Below are 27,057 nucleotides of genomic sequence, written 5' to 3' on the forward strand. Positions count from 1 at the left end.
GGACTCTGGGGGGTTGCAAAGCTGAGATCTGCTCTCCAAAGCAGTGCTCCTTCCACGCCTCCAGGCTGAGCAGTGTGCACTTCCACCTCCTTGCTGCCTTCAAATTCTCAAATATCAGCTTTTGTCACCATGTCCTCTCTAAAAAAAACTGGCTCAATGCCATAATCTGTAGGTGTTCTTTCACCTTCCAAGTTCTTCCCTGCTCCTTGGGAACTACTGGCTTAGGTAGCTGGTAAACACTCTAAGGTCAGTGGTTCTCAAACTTGGCTGCACACTGGAATCATCAGGGAGCTTTAAAAACCACTGATGCCTTGGTCGGCCACCCAGACGTTCTAATGTAATCAGTTCAGGTTGTGACCTGGGCATGAGTAGTTTCAAAAGTCCTCCTGGTGATCGTAACGCGTGGCAAGGCAGAGCACCTCGGAGTAGACCTGCAGGGCGGGCACCACTCGGCTCTGCTAACCCAAGCTCCAAGGGTTAAAGAAGGAGCTCTTGTGGGCGGAGCGGAGCCTCCAGGGTGCGGGGCGTGGCTCCGGGGCGGGGGCGGACCTCGGGCCCGAGAGGACGGAAGGCAGGACCTTGCAGGCAGACGGCGTCCAGAGATCTCCGGGCTTAAGAGGACGAGCGGAAACGCCTCCAGTTTTCAAAACAAAGAGGAGAAGCGGGAGGCGTGTGAGGCGCGCCGGGCTCAGATTGGTCCCTCCCGCCCGGTCGCTTCAGCATCATTGGGTGACAATGGAGGGGAGCCCGGGAATCGGCGGGCGCTCGGGGTCTCCGAAGATCCCGCCGGCCATGGAGGAGCTGCAGAGCCGCTTGCAGGAGACCCTGGACCTTCTGTCCTCGCAGGAGCTGCGCAGCTTCCGCGACCACCTCAAGAAGGTGGAGCCGCGCGTGAGCCAGGTGAAGCTGGAGCTGGAGGGCCGCAGCCCGTCGGGGCTGGCCAGGCTCCTCGCCAAGCAGTACTACCCACCGGCCGCCGCCAAGCGCGTCCTCGTCCAGGTGCTGGAGCAGCTGCCCCGCGCTGACCTGCTGCCGCGCTGGCAGAGCGCCGCCGCTGACGGCCCGGGTGAGCGCGCGGAGATTCCCAGGGTTGGGGGGACCGGAGGGGGTGCTTGGTGACCGCTGGGTTTGGCCCTACCGCCCGGGGATTCCCGGATTGGCGGAGGGAGGACTGACCGGGATTCCTGGGCAGGGGGAGGGGCTACTGACTGGAGGGAAGGGGGACTGGCGGGGAGGGGGGTGTCCTAGGTGAGCGCCGGGTTAGGCCTGGGGCACAGGTGAGCGGCGGTGGACCGAGCTTCAGTAGGGTGGGGTGGGGGAAGTGGAGCAAGGAGGATGCGGGGGTCGAGGGACCAGTGAACGCGCGGCGGGAAGTGGGAACCGGGGGATAAGCAGGCAGGAGAGAGACAGTTCCCAGGCACGGAATCGAAGTGACCAGTCCAAGAGTAGCCATCAGGGTCTACCAGTTCATTCTGGGGTGGGTTGAGAAATCAGATTGACTCAGCAGGCCTGAGATGCATTTTTAACAATTACCTCCAAGTGATTATGATGGAGGAGGTTTTTAGATGATGCAGTGAGAAACCCCGTGTTGGAATCCACCATTAGAACATTTGCCATAAATCTGGGAAGATGTGGCTTAAGATCAAGAAATGTAACAAGTTGGGGGCGGTTAGGGTTTCCCCTCGTAAGTTTAATAAATGTATGTGTGTATAATATGTGAGCGAGTTTGTGTACCTAGAGAAAGAGAGAATGAGAAAGAAAGAGAAAGCACTTCTACTGGGCACACTGAGGTAGACACTAAAATACACTGTTGCTGGTCTCTGCCATCGCATGCTTATGATCTGGTTGAGTTTTGATCAGGGTTTTTCCTTTTTATTAAATCAAAAGTACGACCGCTACTTAACTCTACACACACATTTAACATTTTTTAAGGAATAACGTAATGAGTCATTACACCAAATTCCTGGCTAATAGCTCTCCAAAAATTTGAGAAAAATCATGCGGAGGGGAAGGGTAAGCTGGGACGAAGTGAGAGAGTAGCATTGATATACACTACCAAACGTAAAATAGATAGCTAGTGGGAAGCAGCTGCGTCGCACAGGGAGATCAGCTTGGGGATTTGTGACCACCTAGAGGGGTGGGATAGGGAGGGTGGGAGGGAGACGCAAGAGGGAGGGGATATATGTATACGTATAGCTGATTCACTTTGTTATACAGCAGAAATGAACACAACATTATAAAGCAATTATATGCCAATAAAGATCTGGTTGAGTTTTGAGGTATGTTGCTTTGCTGACTTTTAGATTCCTAATGGGTGACAACTGTAAACGACCTCAAAACATGGCCTGTAGGCAGAATACTGGCCCCACGAAGCCTTTGATTCTCCCTTGACTGCATCTGCACAGCACTTATCATAATGTCTCTCCAGGCTTAGTGGTTAATGTATCACACTTTTGTTATCACCCCTTTAAACTGTGAGTCTCTTGCAGTTGGTAAACTGGGCTTTTTTGTTTTTCAGAATCAACCAAACTACCCGGTATCATGACTACACACTGTAGGCACTCCAAAAATATTTGAATTGAATGCTAAGAGTTTGTTTAATTAAAAAATTAAATAGGGTCTAGTTCCTTTAACTTCATTTTTCTCTTTATTGATGTCTTGGTCTCCTTTTCTGGAGGTGCATATACACTAATGTTCATTGGTGCTTCTCCTTTTCATCTCTGGCCTGGCTCTCCCTGCCCCTGAATCTGACTGGGGCCTAAGGGAGTTCTGTTAAGTTTTCATCCTTATGAGTTTGGGAGAAGGTTTTCAGAATCCTAGAAACCTGTTTTAAAACATAAGAGGCAACTGATTTCCTTGGGAGGTGCTTCCTGTTAACAGGAATGACAGCAGATCATGATTAAGAAGAGGAAAAAGAAAAAATATGTTCTTTTCTGTTTTGTCTTTTCATGAAAATTCATTCAGTGATTCCACGAAAGATTCCAAAGAGAAGCTATGACTGTGTGGAAGGTGAATTGGTAAATATCTGGACTCTTTAAGATAGTATTTAGTCACCATTTGAACATTTTTTTGTGCTGCTTCTGTTGGATTGGAGGTGGGTATCTGTGTCATTGTCTCAAGCGGTCAGATCTTCCTGCTTTCCGTTATAAATAGGAAAAGCAAAACATTAGCCAGATAAAACCACTTTGCACGCATTAACCAAATGAGGTAAGCACTGTTAGTATCTGCATTTTACAGACGAAGGCATTGCAGGCTGTGTGGCCTCTCGAAACTACATAAATTGCTGGCTTCCGGCCTTTTTTTGCTTGTTTTATTAAGGACATTTAAAACATAAGCTAAAGTAGAGAGAAGAGAAAAATGAATCTCCAGACTCCAGCCCAACCTACTCTTTGCCCTGATTCAACAATTAGCAACGTGGCCAATCTTGTTTCATCTGCTCCTCCCCCCGCCCCCCCTCCATTATTTTGAAGCAAATTCCCCAGCTACCATATCACTTTCATACATACAATACTTGAGTATATATTTCTGAGAAAGACTTTTTCCAAACATAGCCATGATACCATTATTCTACCTAGAAACAAATTCCTCATTGGCAGTCAGCCTTCAGATGTCCTTGGCTGGCTCTTATGCCTTTTACAGTTGGATTGAGTCAGGGTCCGACTCACGCAAGGTCTACACAGTTACACTTGATGGTTTGTCTCTTAAGAGGCTTAATTTATGATACCTCTCCCTTTGACCTCTTCTCTTGTTTGTTGACGAAACCAGGTTATTTGTCCTGTAGAATGTCCCACATTCTGGATTTTGATAACTGCAGCCCTGTGTTGTCATTTACCGTTTTCCTTAAACGGGCAGTTCTGGCTATGTATAGGAATTTAAAAATGAGATTGGCCTATTCGTCCTAGTTTGAGAAAGGTATTTGAAAAAATTATAAATGAAGTCATGATGAGAGAGGAAATCAGTGTTGTGCCCCTGCTCTGAGCTGGGAAACGTCATCATTAACTCCAGAAGAAACTCATTTCACATATAAGGTGTATTTGGATTTGGTTTGGTTTAAATATTGTTTCTTGGCTTTCCTTGAAAACAGGACCGTTATGACCTGAGTGGCAGGCGGAAGGCCTTCCTCATGTGTGTGACGAGAGACAGGCTGGGCGCTCACCAAGATGTCCTACTGATGGAGGACTGGCTTGGCCAGTGCCAGTTCGAAAATACGTTGTGCATCGATCCCGACAAAATGGTACCAAGTTAAAAACAAAAATGAAAATTTGTGGCTCGGGACTTCCCTGGCGGTCCAGTGATTAAGACTCCGTGCCTCCACTGAAGGGGCGCAGGTTTGATCTCTGGTTGGGAAACAAAGATCCCACATGCCTTGCGGCACAGCCAAAAAAAAAATGAAAAGAAGAAGAAAAATTGTAGCTTGGATATTATAATTTTCCTTCCTTTTTAAAAAAATTGGGTTTTATTACCTGGTTAGAACCAGGGCCTGCTGAGCAATGGATGTGTATGTCCTGATGAAATTCTTACCCAGCTTACCTGTTGTATACAGATGCTTTTGTCATGTTAAGTGTGTGATGATACTCCAGCTTCACTTCTAGTCAAGCAGGGACCTCTTGGGTCCCTGCATTTGAAGAGGGAAGGGAATCCAAGAAGGTGTAAAAGTGAGTTGGGCAAGGAGGCCCAAGGACATGCTGTGAGTCCAGAGTAGGCAAGGTCCAGAGCATTTGGGAACAGGAAGACCAAGGGGACAGCTTTGAGAGGTCATCAAGCAGCCAGGCCAGAGGAATCCCAGCAGCATTGGAGCCCAGGGGCTTTGGAAGATCCTGGTGGGACTTGCTTAGAACCATGGGAGGGGTGGGGAGAGGAGTTGCTGAGAGCCCTGGGCAGAATTGCATTGTGATTTAACTCGAGGACACAAGAAAATGAGGTGGAAGAGTGGTGGTGGTGGTGGGTGGGAACTGCATTTTGACTTCTCTGACCCCAGCTGAGTCCTGGCCTAGCCCTGCTCATGTTTGGGGATAATAACAGAGGAAAGTCCTTCATAGACCCCAGGAGGCACTGCTAGTGAATATCAAGGAACAGCATAGCAGAAGGGCTAGGAAAGCAGCACACACTGACCGGTGGAATCTCGTCTCTTACTAGTTGTTACCTTAAATCTGGTTCTCAACTGAGGGTGATTTTTGTCCCCCCAGAGGACATTTGACAATGTCTGGAGACATTTTTGGTTGTCACAACTGGAGGGTGCTATTGGCATCTTGTGTAGTTGCCGAGGTAGAGCCAGAATGCTACTGAACACCCTACAGTGCACAGGACGGCCCCCAAGGCAAAGATTACCTGACACAAAATAATAGTGCAAGAGTTCTAGAAATTCTGTCTTAAATTAATTGACTACTTTCTTATCTCTAAAATGGTGGTGGGGGGGTGATAGTAATTTATCTTGTAGGGCTATGGTGAGGATGAAATGAGCTGCGTTAAGTAAAAGTTCTCAGAATAGTAGCTGGCTTATAGTAAGTGCTCAATAAATTTTGATTTTATTATTTCAAAGCTAAAAACAGACTCCTTCGTGTTTCCCAAGGATTGTACCAGAATCTCTTCCAATATTATGTGATTTTTTTAATCCAGTCCTTTCCATTCAGATTACAGATAATTGCCAGTGTTCTTCTGGTTTATTCTCCCAAAGGTCCAGAAGTGGCCTCTTTCTCTACATCTTGTCAACATTTATTTGTAAATATTTAGCAACTTTACTGGTAAAATTATTTCACTGTTTCATTTTCCTGATTATTAGTTTGGTTGAACATCTTCTGGCCATTTTTTTCCTTCTGTGAATTATTTGAATTACCTGTTTGCCCTTTTTCTTACTGGATTTTCTTTTTCCTTTTTGTTTTGTCTGTGCCATGTGGCTTGCAGGATCTTAGTTCCCCGATCAGCAGTCGAACCCGGGCCCTGCATTGAGAGCATGGAGTCCTAACCACTGGACCACACTGGATTTTATTTTTCTTATTCTGTAGTTCGTTTTCCTGAATTTTAGACAAAATAGAGTGCAAATATTTTTCTCCTGCCTTCTTACTTGCCTTTTGACTTTTTGTTATCTTAAGTCAAATGGAAGTCTTTTTAATTTTTTTTTAAATTTATTTATTTTATTTTTTTATTTTTAGCTGTGTTAGGTCTTTGTTGCTGCGCATGGGCTTTCTCTAGTTGTGGCAAGCGGGGGCTACTCTTCGTTGCAGTGCACGTGCTTCTCATCGCGGTGGCTTCTCTTGTTGCAAAGCACAGGCCCTAGATCACGTAGGCTTCAGTAGTTGTGGCGCGTGGGCTCAGTAGTTGCGGCGCGTGGGCTTAGTTGCTCCGTGGCATTGCAAGTCTTTTTTATTTATTTATTAAATTATTTATTTTGGCCGCACCATGCGGCTTGTGGGATCTCAGTTCCCTGACCAGGGATGGAACCCAGGCCACAGCAATGAAAGCGCCAAATCCTAACCACTAGACCACGAGGGAACTCCCCTGGAAGTCTTAGTTTTTGTGAGTAAACTCATCAGTCTTTCTGTTTGTTGCCTTCTTGGCTTTTATGTCTTGATTAAACCCCATGATTTCCCAACATAAAATTTTTGAAAATTATTTTTCTGTAACATTTTTATAGTTTAAGGTTAGCCTACTCACTGGAATTACATTTTTTGGAACAGTGAGGTGGGAGGTCTAACTTTATTTCCAAGCCAGTCATCTCATTTTGTTGATGATACATCCTTTCCCGACATATTTGAATTCCATTCTTATCATAAACTAAATCCCTATATATATATTTGGATCAGTTTCTATATTCTAAAATATTCTATTCATACATTTGTTTATTCTTAAGCTGGTATATCAGTGTTTTGTTCACCATGATTTTATAGTACCTTTGGATGTCTGATAGGACCTATCCTATGGGGGATTCATTGTTTTTTATGGTTTTTTTGCTTTTTTTTTTTTTTAAATTTCTGAATGTTCTTTGCTATTCTTGAGCACTTTGCTGTTCCTGAGCATCTGTTCTCTGTGACCTTGAGAACCATCTGGTTAAGTTTCACAGAAATCCTTTGAGATTTTAATTGACATGACATTGAATTGAGATTAATTTAGAGTTAACTGGCAAATTAATAGTATTGAGTCATCTCAGAAACATCGGTATGTCATAGTTTGTGTTGCCTCTTCACTAAAGTTTTTTTTTAAATAATTTTCTTCACTTAGGTAATGTGCATTTCTTGTTAGGTTTATTCCTACGTATTGTTTTACTTTTTTTATGACCATGAATGGATCCCTTTTCCATTATGCGGTTTAAATTATTATTCCTGGGTAATTGGGGAGCTATAGATCTTGGTAAATTAACTTTGTATCTGGTCAACTTGCTGATCTCTAGTTCTAGTAGTTTTTAGTTGATTATATTTCTAGATAGTCATATTATCTGTAAGTTGATTATATTTCTAGATAGTCATATTATCTGTAAGTAATGAGTTTGTTTCCAATGTTTAAACTTCATCTAATTTTTTACTTTACTTTATTGAAATGGCTAGGATCTTTGTTACAACATGTATGAGGCTAGTGAGAATAGCCATTCCTGTCTTCTCTTTTTAGTGGGATTGATTCTGATGACGTCTCCTGATAGATTCTGTCAAGTAGATATGATTGGGTAGACTCCTCCATTCCCTTCCATTTCTAGCTTATTGAGGGTATTAATTTTATAAGATAATTTTATATATTAAAGTAAGTTAATAATATAGCATTGAAATACATTAACCCTTTGGGGAGCTATAATTCTGTTATATTTTGTGGTAGAGAATCAGAAATACCCTAATTTTGTCAAACAAGAACCACCAGTGGTACAAGAAGAAATCATATGAATTCCGAAAGCAATCAAAAGGGAATTGACAAGTTATACTGACTCTGTTAGAGATGCAGGTATTTTCATATTTGTCGTCTCATTGGATCACCTTGTAAAGGAGCCATCTCTGGGATTTCTGGGTTTTCCTACTTGCAGTTCTTTTTAATATGTTTTCCTATTTTACAGGAGTTACTTGGAAAAATAACATCATTTCGAGATGGACTAAATGAAATTAAAGATGACATTGGCTGTTGCCTTGTTGCTCTTATGTCCCACGGAGAAGAAGGCTTTATCAAAATGAAAGATGGTGAAAAAGTCAGCCTGGAAGGCATTTTTGAAATGTTTAACAATAAAAATTGTCCAGCACTTCAAGAGAAACCAAAAATCTTTATAATCCAGGCCTGCAGAGGAGGTAAGCGGAGACCTCTTTGTAATAGTTCTGTTTCTAGGAAATTCTCATATTGATGATTGAGGAAAGAAAACTGAGTTTTAAAAAATTATTTTACATTAGCGGACGCTTAGCTGATGTAACTTTAGTTACATAGTATAGTAGGGACTTTGAGCTGGGAGGAAAGAATGAAGGGAAAGCTTTCCTGGGATAGGATAGTTAATTTAGGCTGAGGAAGGGTCTAAGTCTTTAAATTCATGAGGTGGGTTGGGGAACCTCAAATTCTGGGAGAGAGGTGGGCAATTTCCAGGGGATGTCCCACCGTTCATGTGATTCCAGGTGGCTTGTGGGACTAATATCTGATTTATGTTAACTTTGGTGGATATTTCTCTCTCTTATGGAGATACAAGCTTGTTGTGACTTTTATTAAAGATTACTGGTGTCAAAAAAAAAAAAAAGATTACCGGTGTCAGTGGTGTATTATCATAGTTTGCATTTTCATTCCTCAAAAAATAGAGAGAAGAGACAGTGGTGTTGAAACGGATGATGAACCCATGGACTCGGATGATGGATCAGAGAAGAAGAGGCTGCCTACATTCAGTGATTATTTCATCATCTATCCCACCCAGGCAGGTAAGACAGTGAGGCTTGATGACAGTGAGATACACATTCGTCCAGAGGGTTTAGCTTATTCCTAATGATTTTGAAAATCTTTTTATTTTTTTTTTTAGCTGTGCCACGTGGCTCATGGGATCTTAGTTCCCCGACTAGGGATTGAACCTGGGTCCTCGGCAGTGAGAGTGCTGAGTCCTAACCACTATACTGCCAGGGAATTACTGAAAATCTTTTTTAAAGATATTATCTGTGCTTTACAGATTGATGTACATAAGGAGAAATTTTCATTAACCTATCCATCTTCAACTGTTCCACTTTCAGAGATGGCAGGTTTGCATCTGACTGTTCATCTCTTCCAGGAAGATGCCATCCTTTTAGCAAAGTATCACATAGTAAATAAGATCATCGGCTCTCATGTGAAAAAGATCTTGGTCCAAAGCCAGCTCTGCCACTTGCTGTCTTTGAGACCTTCAATATTTCTTAGCCTCTAGATATGTCAGTTTCTTTATGCAAAAGAAGAATGATAAAATATACTTGTGTCATTGGGATGTTATATAAATTAAATTATGTAGTGCAGGTATTGTGCTTATCATAATAACTGGCATAATAAGGTAAAAAAGAAATTAATATTATTACTAATATATTATGCTGATTACGTTATTATCCTTATTATTACTATACTATTAATATTAATAAGTTAAAATCCAAAAGAATCTTGTGTGCTGAAGGGGTGAACTTGATTCAGTTGTGAAAGGGAAACAGGAAAATGTAGAGAAGATAGAAATAAATGGTCAAGGGCATTTATTTAGCTGTTTTTATCTTGACTTTCTCCAAAAAGGATTAAAATAGCTTATGTGTGTGTATATACACATATACACACGTATGTGTGTGTGTGTGTGTGTGTGTGTGTGTGTGTGTGTATATATATGCAATTCAAGATAAAATGTTAGGGAAGATATGGAAGCAGAGGAAACTAAGGACAATAATATAAAATGAAAATATCCCCATTAAAGTTAGATGTAACTTTATTCATCCAAGAGAGATGAAAGCATATGTCCTGGGACTTCCCTGGTGGTCCACCAGTTAAGACTCCGTGCTCCCAATGCAGGGGGCCCGGGTTCGATCCCTAGTCGGGGAACGAGATCCTGCGTGCATGCCACAACTAAGAAGCCTGCATGCTGCAACAAAGATCCTGAGTGCCAAAACTGAGACCTGGCACAGCCAAAAATAAATAAATATATAATAAATAAATAAGTATTAAAAAAAAAAGAAAGAAAGCATATGTCCTGATAGACACTTGTAACATAGCAAGTGCAAGCAGGTTTATTTGAAATAGTCAAAGACTGGAAACAACCCAAATGATCAACAGGTGAAAGAATAAACAAATCGTGGTATATCATACATGGAATACTACTCAGCAATAAAAGAAATGAGCTCCTGATACATGCTACAGCATAGATGAAGCTCAGAATAATCCTGCTGACTGAAAGAAGTCAGACAGAGTAAAGCAGATACTGTGTGGTTCCATGCATATAAAATTCTAGAAAATGCAAACCAGTCTATAAGAGAGCAAATCAGTTGTGTTTGGAGATGGGAGTGGAGAGGGAAGGAAGGATTACAGAGGGGCATGAGGACATTGGAGGGGGCTGATTGGATTCATTATCTTGGTTGTGATGGTTTCACGGAAGTATACATATGTCAAAACGTATTAAATTGTTTGCTTAAAATATGTGCAGGACTTCCTTGGTGGTCCAGTGGTTAAGGATCCATGCTTCCAATGCAGGGGTCATGGGTTCAATCCCTGGTCAGGGAACTGAGATCCCACATGCCGCGTGGTGCTGCCAAAAAAATATATATATGCAGATGCTTGTCAATGATCAATCATACTTTAATAAAGCTGTAAATTTTTTAAAAAGTTAGATGTAAGACAAGCATGCCCACTCTCACTCCTACTGTTTGACATGTCATGGGTAGTCCTAGCTAATTCATTAAGATAAGAAAAGATGTAAGGAACAATATTGTAGAAATCAATAGTTTTGAATATCTAGCAGTAATCACTTAAACATATAATAGAAAAGAAAAAAGATACCATGTTATTTTTTCTTGCTTTAGTGAATGATGTCTAGGAATGACTAACGAAAGATGAGCAAGAACTTTATTAGAGAAAATGAGAGAACATTCCGGAAAGGCATAAAGAAAGACCTGAATCAATGGTGGGAAATACCATGCTCATGGTTGAGATTTTCAATACCATGGAGATGACCTTTTTTTCCCCAAATGAATTTGTAAATTGAATTCTACGTGTTTTTTCATGGAATTTGACAAACTAATCACAAAATTATTATGGAACAGTTAAGGGTCAAGACAAGGAATCTTGAGCTCCAATTTTGCTGAATGAATGAATTTCATGACTGTATGCTGGCTACTTCTGTTGAGGACTAGAGATTCAGTATTGAACACAAGAACTAAAAATCTCTGCCTCCATGGAGCTTATGTTCTAGGGGAGGAGACGACAGTAAGCACATACAGAAAACAGATCCTGGGTTGCTTTATGATTCCATGTCTATGAAGTTCAAAAACAGGCAAAACTAATCTATGGTGGATGGTAGAAGTCCGGGTGCTGCTTGTCCTCAGGGTGCACAGTGTTTGGAGTGGTTATGACCAGAGCAGCAAGAGGGGACTTCTGGAGTACTGGTATCATCGTGTTTCTTGATGAGGGTGCCAGGTATGGGGGTGTGTTCATTTTAGGAAAATTTATTGAGCTATTATATACCCTTATGCTTTGCATACTTTTCTGTATGATGGTTACCCTTCAGTGAAAAGTTTACCAAATAAAATGTTAGATGGTGATAAGTGCTGTGGAGAAAAGTAATGCAGGAACCGGGGAGAGAGAGTATTGAGGGGTAGAAGTGGAGATTATAATTTTTTGTTTGTTTTTTTTTTTGGCTGCATTGGATCTTCGTTGCTAAGCACAGGCTTTCTCTAGTTGTGGCAAGCAGGGGCTACTCTGTTGCGGTGCGTGGGCTTCTTATTGCTGTGGCTTCACTTGTGGAGCACTGGCTCTAGGGTGTGCAGGCTCCAGTAGTTGTGGCTCATGGGCTCTGGAGCTCAGGCTCAGTAGTTGTGGTGCACGCACACGGGCTTAGTTGCTCCGAGGCAGGTGGGATCTTCCTGGACCAGGGATCTAACCCATGTCTCCTGCATTGGCAGGTGGATTCTTAACCACTGCGCCACCAGGGAAATCCCGAGACTGTGGTTTTAAAAAGAGATGTGTAGAGATGTTTCCACTGAGAAGGTGATTATTGTGTAGAATTGAAGGCCATGAGAGCATGAGCTATGCAGATATTTGAGAAAATGTGTCATCTAAGATATGAATACTTAGTAGAAAGCAATAACAAAAACTCTATCAGCCGGTACACAGACAAACAGATCATTGGGATAGAATGAAGAATGTAGAGGTAGACCCAAATATATAGGGAAATGAGACACATGACAAAGAAGCCATTGCTAATCAATGGTGAAAGGATGGACCGTTTAATAAGTGATGGGAAAACTGGCTTCTCAACGGGAGAAAAGCAAGTTTATTTTCTTTTTTTTTTTAATTTTATTTATTTATTTTTGGCTGTGTTGGGCCTTCGTTGCTGTGTGAGGGCTTTCTCTAGTTGCGGCGAGCAGGGGTCACTCTTCATCTCATCGTGGTGCGCAGGCCTCTCATTGTCGCGGCCTCTCTTGTTGCGGAGCACAAGCTCCAGATGCGCAGGCTCAGTAGTGTGGCTTACAGGCCTAGCTGCTCCACGGCATGTGGGACCTTCCCAGACCAGGGCTCGAACCCGTGTCCTCTGCATTGGCAGGCAGATTCTCAACCACTGCGCCACCAGGGAAGCCCAAGTTTATTTTCTTATTTCTTGTTGTAGGGCTCCTTGTATCTTTAATCACGTGGGCTCTCTATCTGTAGTTATGTTCCCTTCTTTACCTCTAATATTTCTGGCTTTCTTGTTTTTCTTGATCAGTCTTGCCAGTGGTTTATTTATTTAGTTAAGAACCCATTTTTAGTTTTGTTAATCCTCTCTATTATTATGTTTGTTTTTGATTTCATTCATTTGCCTCATATTTCCATTTTTCTCCATTTTTTAAGGGTTTATTCTACTCTTAACTTCCCAGCTTTTTCAGTTAGGTACTTGGGTCATTATTTTCTACCTTTTAAAAAAAAATAAGCATTTTTAAACCTGTAATTCCCCTCTAATTACTGCTTTCACTGTATCTTTTATATTTTAATATGTAACATTTTTATCCTTCAGTTCCAAGATACCCATTAGTTATTTAGAAATATGCCTCTAAATTTTTCTGGTATTGAAATTTTAAAATTTATCCTTTTATTATTATTATTATTTATCCTTTTATTATTGATGTCTAGTTTATTCTTGAGAAAGAATATCAACTATACCAATCTGAAATCGGTTGAGACTTGATTTATGTCTTGATCTGTAGTAAATTTTTTTTTGCGATACGCGGGCCTCTCACTGTTGTGGCCTCTCCCGTTTAGGAGCACAGGCTCTGGACGCACAGGCTCAGCGGCCATGGCTCACAGGCCCAGCCGCTCCGCGGCATGTGGGATCCTCCCGGACTGGGGCACGAACCCATGTCCCTTGCATTGGCAAGCGGACTCTCAACCACTGCGCCACTAGGGAAGCCCTGTAGTACATTTTTTAATGGCTGTTGATCTATCATGAATATTCTATTTGTGCTTAAGAATATGTGTTCACTTCTTGAATACAAGGTTCTATATATTTCTATTAATTGAGCTCAGTTGTGTTGTTCCAAGTCTCTACTAAAGGTCAAGCAGACATATTTAGTAATTTGTCTGCTTGACCGGCCAATAACTGAGATAATGTGTTACCATTTGTCCAGAGGGCCGCATGTTATCCTGGTGGATATGTCAGTTTCTTCTGTAGTTCTATTATCTATTTTTCTTTTCTTTATGTATTTTGAGGCAACTTTAGTAGAGGCATATGATTTTAGAATTGTTACACTTTGTGGTGAAATAAATATTTTAATCATTGTTTAGTGAACCTACTATCCCAAATAGTGCTTTTTTTGGTATTAGTTTTTCTCTGATATTAATATAGATACCCCAGTATTCTTTTGGCCCATATTTGCCTGGTATATCTCCTTCAGACCTTTTTCTATTAACCTTTCTGGGCCTTATGTTTTAGGTGGTCCTTTAAACAGAATATAACTGGATTTTGTTTTTTAATTCAGTCTAATATCAATCTTCTTACTGGTGAGTTAGGACAATGTATCTTTATTGTGACTATTGATATATTTACATTTTTACCATTTTACTTTGTGCTATTTACTTTTATTTGCTTTTCTCCCCTCCTTTATTGCTCTTTTTTTTAAAAAATTGAAGTATAGTTGGTGTGTACAATATTATGGTAGTTTTATTGCTCTTGTTTTTGATTGATTGTGAGTTTAGCTTGTTATTCTTACATTTTATCCCTCTACTGACTTGGAAGATATGTGTTTCGCATCTCTTCTTCTCCTGGTTCCCTATGAAATGTTATAAGTAAGTAAGCTTATTTTTACTCCCTGATGATACACAGAACCTTAGAACACTAATTCTCATCACCTTCCACACTTAAGTGCTATTGTTCAACATTTACTTCTAACTTTTATTTTTTGTATCTTTATTTATATGAAATTATTTACGTATTCTTACACTCCTCCTTCCACCCTAATTTTCTTCTAAATTAGGACATTAACCCAACACATTTTCATCAGATAGGTTGGCATGTTCTAGGGTGACAAGCACTATGTTAGGTAATGCCTATTCCTTTTTTAAAACCCCACAAGTTAGAACACTTTTGTAATATTTTATACAGTGTATGTTTGTTTATATTTATGCATGTGTTTACCATTTTCTTCTCTATCTGTCCTGAATCTCAGACCATTTTCTTTCTTCATGAAGTATATCCTTTAGAAATTCATTTAAGGAAGATTTATAGGTGGTAAGTTCACTTTACACCCAAATCCGGCCGATGATGTAACAGTGTCTTTGCTTGTTCTTCCTTGTGATTCCATCATTTATTTCTTTAAACATTTCATGCACAGTTATTTTATATTTTTTACCTTATACTTTCAATATCTAAAGTCTTTGGGGATCACTCTTGTGGTCGTTCTGTTGCCTGTCACTCATGGGGGTTTGTTTCTTTGTGTGTCTGAACTCTTAGCTCATTTATTGAATCTTAATCTGTGATACTCCTGGGGGCATAATTCAGTTATGCTTTCCTTTAGAGAGGATTACCACCCGCACGTGGACCTCTGTGGCTCTGCTCAGGGTCACGTGGTTAATGCAGGATCTTAAATTCATCTCCCTATCTCCCAGGTACACCTTCCAGACTTGACATTACCCTTAGACACAAGTGCAACTCTGGTTTTCCTGTTTGCTTTCTGCTTCTAGCTCAAGTTTCAGCTTCCTTCTTTGGAGGAATGGCATGCCTTGGGGATTTCCATTCATTCCTATCAGCCGAAAATAGTATTAAACTTTTGCTTTAATCAAGAATTAAGATTTATACCTGGAGGGATATTTAAAGTACCCAAAGTGCCCAAAGTGGAAAACTTGGAATATGTGATAAAATTAATCTTTTGGATCACCCTTTTCTCTTTTGCATGATCCCAGTTCTTTTAATTTTTAATTTTTTTTTTTTTTGACAGGAAAGTAGGATTTATTGGTGGGCACGAGTAAGGAGGGGACAGCACCAAGGCTCTTGTGAGTGCAGGGCCCGCCATTTGTCCAGAGGGCCGCAGTTAGGGATGTATATGACCCCACAGCCATCCGGGATGAGCCGCTTTTCTGCCACCATGTTTTCAAATTCGTCTGCATTAAACTTAGTAAATCCCCACTTCTTGGAGATGTGGATCTTCTAGCAGCCAGGGAACTTGACCTTGGCCCTTCGGAGGGTCTCAATCACATGCTCCTTGTTCTGCAGCTTGGTGCGGATGGACATTGTGACTTGGCCAATGTGGACCCTGGCCTCTGCACCCTGGGGCTTTCCAAAGGCACTGCGCGTACCCGTCAGGAGCCTGGACTGGGGACAGCATGCCAGTCATTAATGTCCACTGGAAAGGGCTGTCTCCAAGATGCCTTAGGGCAACCCATACAGGCAACAGGCCGCATACACTACCGAGGAGGCTGCTGTTTGCAGCCATTGTGCACCGGGCCCCCATGGGGAAAAGAGCACAGTCGGCTTAATTGGCTGCAAATATTTTTTTAAATTTTCAATTGATTTATTTTTTATTTTGGCCGTGCCATGCGGCATGTGGGATCTTAGTTCCCCGACCAGGGATCAAACTTGTGGCCCCTGAAGTGGAAGCTCGGAGTCCTAACCACTGAACCACCAGGGAATTCCCTTGGGTCATACCTGATTGGATGAGGCAGTACCAAATATGTGTGGGGATGGGGGGCAACGGGTACTTCCATATACCATTGATGAGAGCAAGTTATAATGCCTCTTTGGAGAGCAATGTGTGATACCTAGAAAGTTTGTTTATTCCACGACCCAGCAATTTCACTTCTGGGTATACACCCTAGTGCTGCGGTCTCCAGATCAGGGGGCCACAGTGAAGTCACACAGCTATACTTAATTCTGTGAACCACCAGCTCAGGTGAGGTATGGTTCCAAAAATTAGATCGTGCTGTGTTCTTTTTGATATCATATTTTGGTGGTATCTAGGTTTTGGAGGTTCGCTGAGCTAAAAAGCAAATACCATGGTGGTATCCTAGGTTGAGAAGTCATGCAGTGTCCAAAAGGGGCACACATCTGATTAGTAATTGTGGTTATTTAAGAATGAGGGAATTCCCTGGCGGTCCAGTGGTTAAGACTCTGTGCTCTCACTGCCGAGGGCCTGGGTTCAATCCCTGGTTGGGGAACTAAGATCTCATGAGCCGCTCGCACAGCGCAGCCAAAAAAAAAAAGAATGAAAAAAATATTTTTTTATCAATTTGTATGACCATCACCTTTCAATTTTTTTGACCATCTATTCATGTGCCTGTTGGCCATCATGTATCTTCTTTTGCCCAATGTTGTATTGGGTTGTTTGTTTTCTTATTAAGCTGTATATATTCTGAATACAAGTCCTTTCTCTGGTACGAGTTACAAATACTTTCTCCCAATCTGTGACTGGCTTTTCATTTTCTTAATGATGTCTTTCAAAAAGCAAAACTTTTATAAGCATTGATGGTTCAGTGGTAGAATTCTCGCCTGCCAAAAAACAAAAGTTTTAGATTTTAAGTCCAATTCATCATCTTTTTTTCTTCTATGGCTTATGATTTTTGTGTTGTAAGAAACTTTTGTCTACCCTGAGGTTGAAAGATGTTCCATGTTTTTTCTGTCCCAACCCAGGTTTACTATGAGAGCGTGCAATCTTAATATTCCCATTGAATTTCCATACTATATAGACATATTTCATGTTTTTCAGCCTAATAATAAAGATAATTTCAGTAAACTCTTGAATACCACCAAATAAATTCCATATGGTTGTATTTAGGGCGATTTAGCTTAAAATGCTAGAGCAAAAGTCAGCAATAAAAAAAATAGAAAAGGAATAAATAAAGCAAATACGACAAAATGATAACTCTTGGATCTGAGGGATGATTATATGGGGGGGTTGTTAAACTTTGCTTTCTACTTTTTTGTGTATTTGAAAAGTTGTATTTTAAAAATGCATATAAAAAGAATGTCCTCTTGAGACGTTATGTGCTATTGGTCACATGAGTTCTCTGTCATTGTATCTTAATGCAAGTGTTTCTATATTCTCGATTCAAAGCCATTTTCCGGGTTTTAACTATGGGTCAAAGAACAAGTTTGCTGTAAGTTAGAGGAGGAAAATGGATGAAATGACTTTTTTCCTTTGTAGATCATGTGGCTTTACGGGACCCCCGCACCGGCTCTGTGATGATCAAAGCAATGACCGACGTCTTTAAACAGTATGGAAATAAGTGGCACATTGCCGACTTCTTCACCAAAGTAAGTAAATTCCAAGTGAACATGTGCTCCATTCTGTCTAAAGCTAATGCGCTTGATGAGAACATTTTCACGAGAAGATTGACTTAAGCCTGAGAAGGCGTGAGAGATGGTGAGAAGTTGTTTGGAAACAGCAGGCTGATGGTGCATTAAGAGGACTGTCGCAGAAGTCATGGCCGAGCCAGGTGCGAAGGGAAACTGATAGTGACACTTTATTCATTGGTACGTGAGTGAGTTGGATTTTAGGTGAGCTTTGAAGTTCTGCTTGCTCTCCAGTTGCTGTTCCCTGCGCTTCACAGATATTAATACATTGAGTCTTCCAACAGCTCTCAGGCAGGTACTGGGATTCCCATCTCCTATTACAGATGGAAAGCAGCCTTGGCTTTCCAACCCAGGCAGAGCACTTCTAGAGCTCATGCCTTAACCACAGTTATATAGGATTACTTACTCCTTATCTCCCCAAGTTATGTTAGCTATTTTTATTTCTTTTAAAAAATTGTTTAATGCTTTACATATGATGCTTAACAGCTTTCAAAACTCCTTTTCACCTCATTTTTATTTTTTAACATCTTTATTTGTGTATAATTGCTTTACAATGTTGTGTTAGTTTCTGCTGTATAACAAAGTGAATCAGCTATATGTATACATATATCCCCATATCCCCTCCCTCTTACATCTCCCCCCTACCCTCCCCATCCCACCCCTCGAGGTGGTCACAAAGCACGGAGCTGATCTCCCTGTGCTATGCAGCTGCTTCCCACTAGCTATCTAGTTTACATTTAGTAGTGTATATATGTCCATGCCACTCTCTCACTTCGTCCCAGCTTACCCTTACCCCTCCCCGTGTCCTCAAGTCCATTCTCTTCGTCTGCGTCTTTATTCCTGTCCTGCCCCTAGGTTCATGAAAACTTTTTTTTTTCGATTCCATATACATGTGTTAGCATACAGTATTTGTTTTTCTCTTTCTGACTTACTTCACTCTGTATGACAGACTCTAAGTCCATCCACCTACTACAGATAACTCAATTTCGTTTCTTTTTATGGCTGAGTAATACTCCATTGTATATATGTGCCACATCTTCTTTATCCATTCATCTGTCGATGGACACTTACGTTGCTTCCGTGTCCTGGCTAATGTAAATAGTGCTTCAGTGAACATTGTGGTACATGACTCTTTTTGAATTATGGTTTTCTCAGGGTATATGCCCTGTAGTGAGATTGCTGGGTCATATGGTAGTTCTATTTTTAGTTTTTTAAGGAACCTCCATGCTGTTCTCCTTAGTGGCTGTATCAATTTACATTACCACCAACAGTGCAAGAGGGTTCCCTTTTCTCCAAACCCTCTCCAGCATGTATTGTTTGTAGACTTTTTGATGATGGCCATTCTGACCGCTGTGAGGTGATACCTCATTGTAGTTTCGATTTGCATTTCTCTAATGATCAGTGATGTTGAGCATCCTTTCATGTGTTTGTTGGCAATCTGTATGTCTTCTTTAGAGAAATGTCTATTTAGGTGTTCTGCCCATTTTTGGATTGGGTTGTTTATTTTTTTGATATTGAGCTGCATGAGCTGCTTGTATATTTTGGAGATTAATCCTTTGTCAGTTGCTTCGTTTACAAATATTTTCTCCCATCTGAGGGTTGTCTTTTCATCTTGTTTGCGGTTTCCTTTGCTGTGCCAAAGATTTTAAGTTTCATTAGGTCTCATTTGTTTATTTATTTATTTATTTATTTTTTGTTGTTGTTGTTGTTGCGGTACGCAGGCCTATCACTGTTGTGGCCTCTCCCGCTGTGGAGCACAGGCTCCAGACGTGCAGGCTCAGCGGCCATGGCTCACGGGCCTAGCCGCTCCGCGGCACGTGGGATCTTCCCGGACCCAGGCACGAACCTGTGTCCCCTGCATTGGCAGGTGGACTCTCAACCACTGTGCCACCAGGGAAGCCCTATTTTTGTTTTTATTTCCATTTCTCTAGGAGGTGGGTCAGAAATGACCTTGCTGTGACTTATGTCATAGAGTGTTCTGCCTGTGTTTTCATCTAAGAGTTTTATAGTGTCTGGTCTTACCTTTAGGTCTTTAATCCATTTTGAGTTTATTTTTGTATATGGTGTTAGAAAGTGTTCTAATTTCATTCTTTTAAATGTAGCTGTCCAGTTTTCCCAGCACCACTTATTGAAGAGGCTGTCTTTTCTCCATTGTATATTCTTGCCTCCTTTATCAAAGATAAGGTGACCATATGTGCGTGAATTTACCTCTGGGCTTCCTATCCTGTTCCATTGATCTATATTTCTATTTTTGTGCCAGTACCATACTGTCTTGATTACTGTAGCTTTGTAGTATAGTCTGAAGTCAGGGAGCCTGATTCCTCCAACTCCATTTTTCTTTCTCAAGATTGCTTTGGCTATTTGGAGTCTTTTGTGTTTCCATACAAATTGTGAAATTTTTTGTTCTAGTTCTGTGAAAAATGCCATTGGTAGTTTGATAGAGATTGCATTGAATCTGTAGATGCTTTGGGTAGTATAGTCATTTTCACAATGTTGATTCTTCCAATCTACGAACATGGTATATCTCTCCATCTGTTTGTATTGTCTTTAATTTCTTTCATCAGTGTCTTATAGTTTTCTGCATACAGGTGTTTTGTCTCCTTAGGTAGGTTTATTCCTAGGTATTTTATTCTTTTTGTTGCAGTGGTAAATGGGAATGTTTCCTTAATTTCTCTTTCAGATTTTTCATCCTTAGTGTATAGGAATGCCAGAGATTTCTGTGCATTAATTTTGTATCCTGCTCCTTTACCAGATGCACTGATTAGCCCTAGTAGTTTTCTGGTACCATGTTTAGGATTCTCTGTGTATAGTATGATGTCATCTGCAAGCAGTAACAGTTTTACTTCTTTTCCAGTTTTGATTCCTTTTATTTCTTTTTCTTCTCTGATTGCTGTGGCTCAAACTTTCAAAACTATGTTGAATAATAGCGGTGAGAGTGGGCAACCTTGTCTTTTTCCTGATCTTAGAAGAAATGGTTTCAGTTTTTCACCATTGAGAATGATGTTGGCTGTGGGTTTGTCATATACGGCCTTTATTATGTTGAGGTGTTCATCTCATTTTAAGGTAAGCTCTTGGGGGAAAAAATGTTAAATGGGAGGAGTATAGACAATTTTGACAGTCATTCTAACCATATTTCCAAATCTCTTGTATTGCTCAATTTCTCTCTTTAAGAAAATAGTTTCTCGTCAGTGTCTCCATAAAATGTAATAAGAGAGACAGATTTAACCTACTGTAAGTAGAAATCCATTTTAGTTAATGCTAAATGAAAGTTGTTTTGCCGACTGGTGTTCATTAAGTCTTTATTGAACAGCATTCATTGTTTTAAAATTGAAAGCCGATATTTTTTAACTGAATGAAAGATTCTTTAAATTCTATAGTGCTTTACAATTTTCAAAAGTTTCACACATGTTTTCATATAATCCCATAATAACCCTTCTCCCCCCACACCTACATTACCCCTGCACCCTTCCCTCTCCCCTTGGTAACCACTAGTTTGTTCTCTATATCTGTGAGTCTGCTTCCTTATTTTTTAATTCACTTGTTTGTTGTGTTTTTTTAGATTCCAAATATAAGTGATATCATATAGTATTTGTCTTTCTCTGACTTATTTCACTTAGCATAATACCCTCCAAGTCTATCCACGTTGCTGCAAATGGCAGAACTTCATTCTTTTTTATGGCTGAGTAGTATTCCATTGTGTGTATATATGTGTGTGTGTGTGTATCACATCTTCTTTACCATTCATCTGTTGATGGACACTTAGGTTGTTTCCATACCTTGGCAATTGTAAATAATGCTGCTACGAATATTGGGGTGCATGTATCTTTTCAAATTAGTGTTTTTGTGTTTTTTGGGTATGTACTCAGTAGTCGAATTGCTGGGTCATATGGTATGAACAGCATTCTTTTTTTTTTTTTTTTGAAATGTGGGATCTTAATTCCCCGACCAGGGATGGAACCCACACCCCTGCAGTGGAAGCGTGGAGTCTTAACCACTGGACCGCCAGGGAAGTCCCAACACTGTTCATTTTTAAAGCACTTGCTAAGTAGACACTGGCAAGAAAGTCCAAAAGTGAGCATGATGCGACCTTTGCATTAAAGGCACTTAGAGCTTAGTGAGGCAGCAGATAGTAAGGTTACAAGCAGCACTGGAATTAATAGAGCTATTGGATACTTTGGACAAAACATAATCCAATGCTTTCATATGCCATGAGTTACCAAGGCTCAGAGGAGGTTACTATCTTGCCTGATGTTACCCAGGGGCAAGTTGACTTGAACCCGGGTCTGTGCACGCAGCCACTCGATGCCTTCAAGCACTTGGTGGGTGGTGTCTGCATTGTTTTCCTGGTGCAGTCAGAGAATTCTGCCGTCTCCTTCTGTGGGCTTTACTAAGAGGCTTTTGCTGAGGGCTTTACATTCTTTTGGACAGTTTGTGCTTTTATCTTACAGGTGAATAACAGAGTGGTGCACCGTGAATTTAATCTTCGTAATGAACCAATAAAAGTATCACTTGTAATGGAGTCAACTTTAACTAAATTTGTATACTTTTGACATCAGGAAGATTAAAAAAACAAGGACTGCTTTACAGTAGAGTTTGAAAAGAGCTGTGAGCATTTATAGCATTGTACTAATGGTTACCATTTTGCATTATTTTTGTCATTGGTTGTATTTGTCCAATTTGTTTTGTATATATATATATATATACATATATATTATTTTTCTAAGATTTAACTATGCTTACTTGATACTTGTAAATAATTTGACTTTTTTTTTTAAAGATCACTGTTTTCTGAAAAAAACGTTTTCCTGAACCATTACCAAAACATGGACGTCCAGCTCCATTTGTGTACTGTTTTCATCCTGTGTTTCTCTTGGTGATTACACCCTACCTTCTCCACTGTCAGCTTGATGCTGGTGTTAAGCCTCAATTTCTTGACTTAGTCAAGAATTGCCTGTGTGTGGTCTTGTCCTCTGTTTCACCTTATTTACCCAGATTGTTTTCTGCAGTCAGTCTGATCTCCTCTTTGACTCCGTAAGCCATTCTCAAGTCTTACCTGGATGTCTCTGTGCCCTTGATGCCTTCATGTGTTCCACCTTCCATCCATTTCCCCACTTCCTCCTTGCTGCCTCATACCTTTGAACTGCTGTTTTCTCCACCTGGAACCCTCTGTTCCACCCCACATAGGTAAGTCCTCTCCATCCTTCAGAGTTTGGTTCAAGCATCACTTGCACAGGGAAGCTTTCCACAGCCCCTCATGCTAGGTCAGCTTCTTCTAAGTGCTCAGATACCCTCTGCTTCTCTTCTGTAGCATTGAAATGACTGTCTAGTGGCTGTTTAATCTCTCTCTCCAGTTCAGTTGTAAGATCCGAGAGGCAGAGGCTGTGTGTCTCATTCATGGCTGCATCCTAGCTTCCATCCGTGCCTTAGGACACAGAGAAGCCATGCAATGAGCGTTGAGTGAGTGACTGATCCCTGTCTTTTAATTATTTTATCCATCCCTCAGACCTCTGTGCATATCTAGCCACTTGCTACTTAACCCCACACACGTGGATGTCTCACGGCTACTTTAACTCAACAAGTTGGACGTTAACCTGAGTTTCCCCTAAATCTCTTTATAAAACCCATCCCATTGTTAATAATCCTTTGACTCCCCACTGCCTGCTGGATATACCCCAAAATCCTGTAGGAGAGTATTGCAAGTCTTTCTCCGTCAGGCTTAATCTACACTACTCTTTTATTGCCTGTTTGTCCTCGTAATTCGCCCTCCCCTTAATAATCCTGTCTCACAGAATCGGGCTTGTGGATCAATGACTGTGGATAAACACTCTTGGATATGTTATCATATCAGAGTTCAATCTCTCCTTTCTGTCTGAAATGCCCTTCATTCTCACTGTGTGCTTCCTCTATACTGAGTGTTCTTTAGGGTGCAACTTGGGTCCCCTCCCACTACAAAGCAAAGCTGTATGTAGACTAGTATTTTTAGAGTAACAAACTGTGGATTGAGCATGACCGATGGGCCTGTACAAGGATGCAGGTGTTTGGTGAGAATGCTCTGAAGACTGAGAGCCAAACTGACTGAAGCAATCCAGAATCTCCAGGCCTGTCTCCATTTCAGGGATAATTGTGACCATTTTAGTTAATGTGATTTCTTAAGTATAAATACATGTGATTTAATTTTTAAGCCTTTGAGTTCTGATATTTGATATATAGCTTTGTTTTTGTATAGAGCATTAAAATGTCTCTGGTTCATAAAATATGAACATCAGGTGAGCCTTCTCTTTCACTTGGATTCTGGAGGATTTCTAGGCACAGAGGCTCGTTTCGGTGGGACAGCAGCAGCTGAAATATCAACAACTCTTTATTTCCTGGGAGAGGTTGAGTGACTTGGTCAGAGTCACAGCATGTGGTGAAGCTGGGATTCCAAACCATGAACTAATTCAAGACATGAAGTGCCAAGTGATAGAGAAAAGTTTTAAGACAGAATGCTTTTGATGGACAGAAGGGACCATACCATTACCACTTCACTGATGGAATGAGGGCTTTGGGACAAAGGAGGGAAAAGTGATTTTGGAACCCTGTTCAGACCACTACAGGTAAGGGTCATGGAGAAAACTGTAGGACAACTGCATACCAGACAAACAGATGAAGAGGAGCAAGGAAGAATTCTGGTTAGAAAGGTAGGTGGCCCAAGATGAACTTGATGCCTGGGGCTAGCTAACTGCCCCATATTCTCTCAGCTTCAAATCAGTAGAGACTGTCCTAGCCATCCAATGCCATGTGAAATATAGGCCAAAAAAGTAGTCTCTGGCACAATTTTATATTTGAAAAAAAATTTTAAGCCCAGTTTATTTATTTTTTAAATACAGACCCCAGGAACCAAAGTTTGCAAAAGGAAGGCTCTGAGATTTTTTTTAAAAATGTGTATGAATAAAAAATAGTGGGGAAACTTGTGCAGAAGACTAGGAGGCTGAGGTGGGGAGGAGAACACGTGGCTGGGGAGCTACAGCCGTTTGACAAGTGCCTCTTAGGCCAAGGGCGCCTCACCATGGCTTATTATCACTACAGTACGTTTTCACCTTTGGAGTTAACTCACTTCCTTGCCGAATATTTTCATCATGCAGATCACGTCTCAAGGACAAAGTTATTTTGCAGGAAAAAAAATATTTTGTGGAGAAACCCTAAATTTAATGACAGTACCATTTCCTAGTTGTCATAATGGAAGTATTCTGGAGATTCTATGGTGCACAGGGGAGGGAGCTGCTGAGATAGTTTGGGAGCGCCCCCCAGAATGCCCTCCAGAGAAGTCCTGCAGTGATAGAGCACTGTCCCTAAAAGCCAGCCATTCCTTTTAAGTCTTCCTTTTTTTTTTTTTTTTTTGCGAGCCAAAATGTCTACAGATATTTTCAGCAGTTTCTAAGGATGCTTAAAGCCATGACTAAATTTACTCCTTTCCTTGTATGTCAGCTCTTTATTTAAATGCAGTGGGGTTTGTTTTGTTTCAGTTTAAAAACCTGTGTTCCTCATAGAAAATTTCAAGAAACACTAAAAAAATGAGGCCAAAAACCTACCCAGTTTCTCTACTTGTATATCCGTAGTTCTCACCCTGGCTGCACATTAAAATTATCTAGATTCTTGTGGTTTGGAGTTGGGCATATGTTTAAAAGCTCTCCAAGTGATTCTAAGCGCAGGCAGGCTTGAAACCTACTGTATAACTAATAATCTGGCTATTGGTTATTTGTTTACAATCATTTAATGCCTAGGGCTTCAATTTTTAAAAATAATCGCCCTCATCCTGCAACTCCTTTTTGTATTTTAATTATTTTTTAACGGCTGCATAGTATTGGGCGGAATAAATATTAACTAGTAATGGATATTGCAATTTTTCTCCTATGAGAAAGAAATTCTCATGCAAACCACCTGTGCAGTCTTCATTTTTTTTTTCCGGGAAACTTCCTGTAAGATAATTTTTGTTTTTGGCTGTGTTGGGTTTTTCGTTGCTGCGCATGAGCTTTCTCTAGTTGCGGCGAGCGGGGGCTACTCTTCGTTGCAGTGAGCGGGCTTCTCATTGCAGTGTCTTTCGTTGCAGAGCACGGGCTCTAGGCACGTGGGCTTCAGTAGTTGTGGCACGCGGGCTCAGTAGTTGTGACTCACGGGCTCTAGAGCACAGGTTCAGTAGTTGTGGTGCATGGGCTTAGTTGCTCCGCGGCATGTGGGATCTTCCCAGACCAGGGCTCGAACCCGTGCCCCCTGCATTGGCAGGCGGATTCTCAACCACTGCGCCACCAGGGAAGCCCTAAGATAACTTTTTGAAAATCTGAATTACACACTTGTAAATTGTCCTCCAAAAATGCAAAATAACTTCTCCAGCTTTTATTTATCCAATACAGGCTTGTGTTCAACACCCCTTCCCATGTAAGGAAACTGCACCTTAGGTGAAGGACCCGCTCAAGTTCATAGGTACAAAAGGCTGGGCGAGAGGTCGAATCCATACGGGGTAGGGCTGGCTGACTGCCTGGCTGACTTCCGGCCCGCGTCCCTGGTCGCAAACTGCGTGTTCCAACCGGCCCGCCCCTTTCCGCCGTTCGAAAGCGTCCGCGCCAGCGCCGCAGCCCGCCTTCCGGAGGAAGGCCCGCCTTCCGGAGGAAGGCCCGCCTTCCGGAGGAAGGCCCGCCTTCCGGAGGAAGGCCCGCCTTCCGGAGGAAGGCCCGCCTTCCGGAGGAAGGCCCGCCTTCCGGAGGAAGGCCCGCCTTCCGGAGGAAGGCCCGCCCCCACAACTCCCGCCTTGTTAGCGCTTCCGCTCGCCTTTCGTTGTCATTGGCTGGAGGCGGACTATATAAGGACGTCATTTCCGCCCGCGCGTTCTTTCCGCGCCAGATAAGGGTCCATGCGGCTTTGTCCTCGGTGAGTAGCGTGTGGCGTCCGGGCGTACCCCAGGGCCACCAAGACGAGCTTCCTGCCGCGACGAGTGGTGCGAGCACGAGGGTGGAAGCCCGCAGGCGGAGCGCGTCTGTTTTCGGCTCGGCGCGCTCTCCCTCGGATTTGGCGTCCTGGCACGTGGCCGGGCTCGGGCCCGCGCGTTCCCACAAGGCCCTGGGAGCCGGCGGAGGTCGCGCTCCAGCCGCTGAGGGCCCGAATTGGGGTGC

The 27,057-nt window shown here is 41.7% G+C and overlaps 1 protein-coding gene and 1 non-coding gene across 3 annotated transcripts; one reads left to right on the plus strand and one right to left on the minus strand.

Annotated features, from left to right (window-relative positions):
• The first annotated feature begins 605 nt into the window (after positions 1-605).
• On the plus strand, positions 606-26,542 carry CASP14 (caspase 14). Of its 2 annotated transcripts, XR_009542856.1 has the most exons (8): positions 606-1,066; positions 2,965-3,017; positions 4,085-4,234; positions 8,033-8,258; positions 8,751-8,867; positions 17,766-17,875; positions 24,212-24,591; positions 26,302-26,542. XR_009542856.1 is itself a non-coding variant. In XM_060162213.1 (7 exons), exons 1-7 carry the CDS (start codon positions 736-738, stop codon positions 22,462-22,464), a joined length of 1,089 nt encoding a protein of 362 aa, XP_060018196.1. In that variant the 5' UTR covers positions 606-735; the 3' UTR covers positions 22,465-22,567. The 2 variants fall into 2 exon arrangements, 1 of the variants encoding a protein (XP_060018196.1); XM_060162213.1 differs by lacking the exons at positions 24,212-24,591; positions 26,302-26,542 and adding an exon at positions 22,363-22,567.
• LOC132528294 (small nucleolar RNA SNORA70) lies at positions 15,977-16,111 on the minus strand. Its single transcript, XR_009543176.1, has one exon. It is a non-coding gene; the product is annotated as a small nucleolar RNA SNORA70 (small nucleolar RNA).
• Positions 26,543-27,057: the final 515 nt, after the last annotated feature.

This window comes from Lagenorhynchus albirostris, chromosome 10 (assembly GCF_949774975.1).
Source record: "Lagenorhynchus albirostris chromosome 10, mLagAlb1.1, whole genome shotgun sequence".
NCBI lineage: Eukaryota > Metazoa > Chordata > Mammalia > Artiodactyla > Delphinidae > Lagenorhynchus > Lagenorhynchus albirostris.

What these genes read in the sequence shown, in the direction of transcription:
- CASP14 (XM_060162213.1), top strand. Translation starts at nt 736, where the DNA reads ATGGAGGGGAGCCCGGGAATCGGCGGGCGCTCGGGGTCTCCGAAGATC. An exon ending in ACTGTGTGGAAGGTGAATTG is followed by an intron (nt 3,018 to 4,084) that starts GTAAATATCTGG and finishes CCTTGAAAACAG; the next exon opens with GACCGTTATGACCTGAGTGG. An exon ending in AATCCAGGCCTGCAGAGGAG is followed by an intron (nt 8,259 to 8,750) that starts GTAAGCGGAGAC and finishes CTCAAAAAATAG; the next exon opens with AGAGAAGAGACAGTGGTGTT.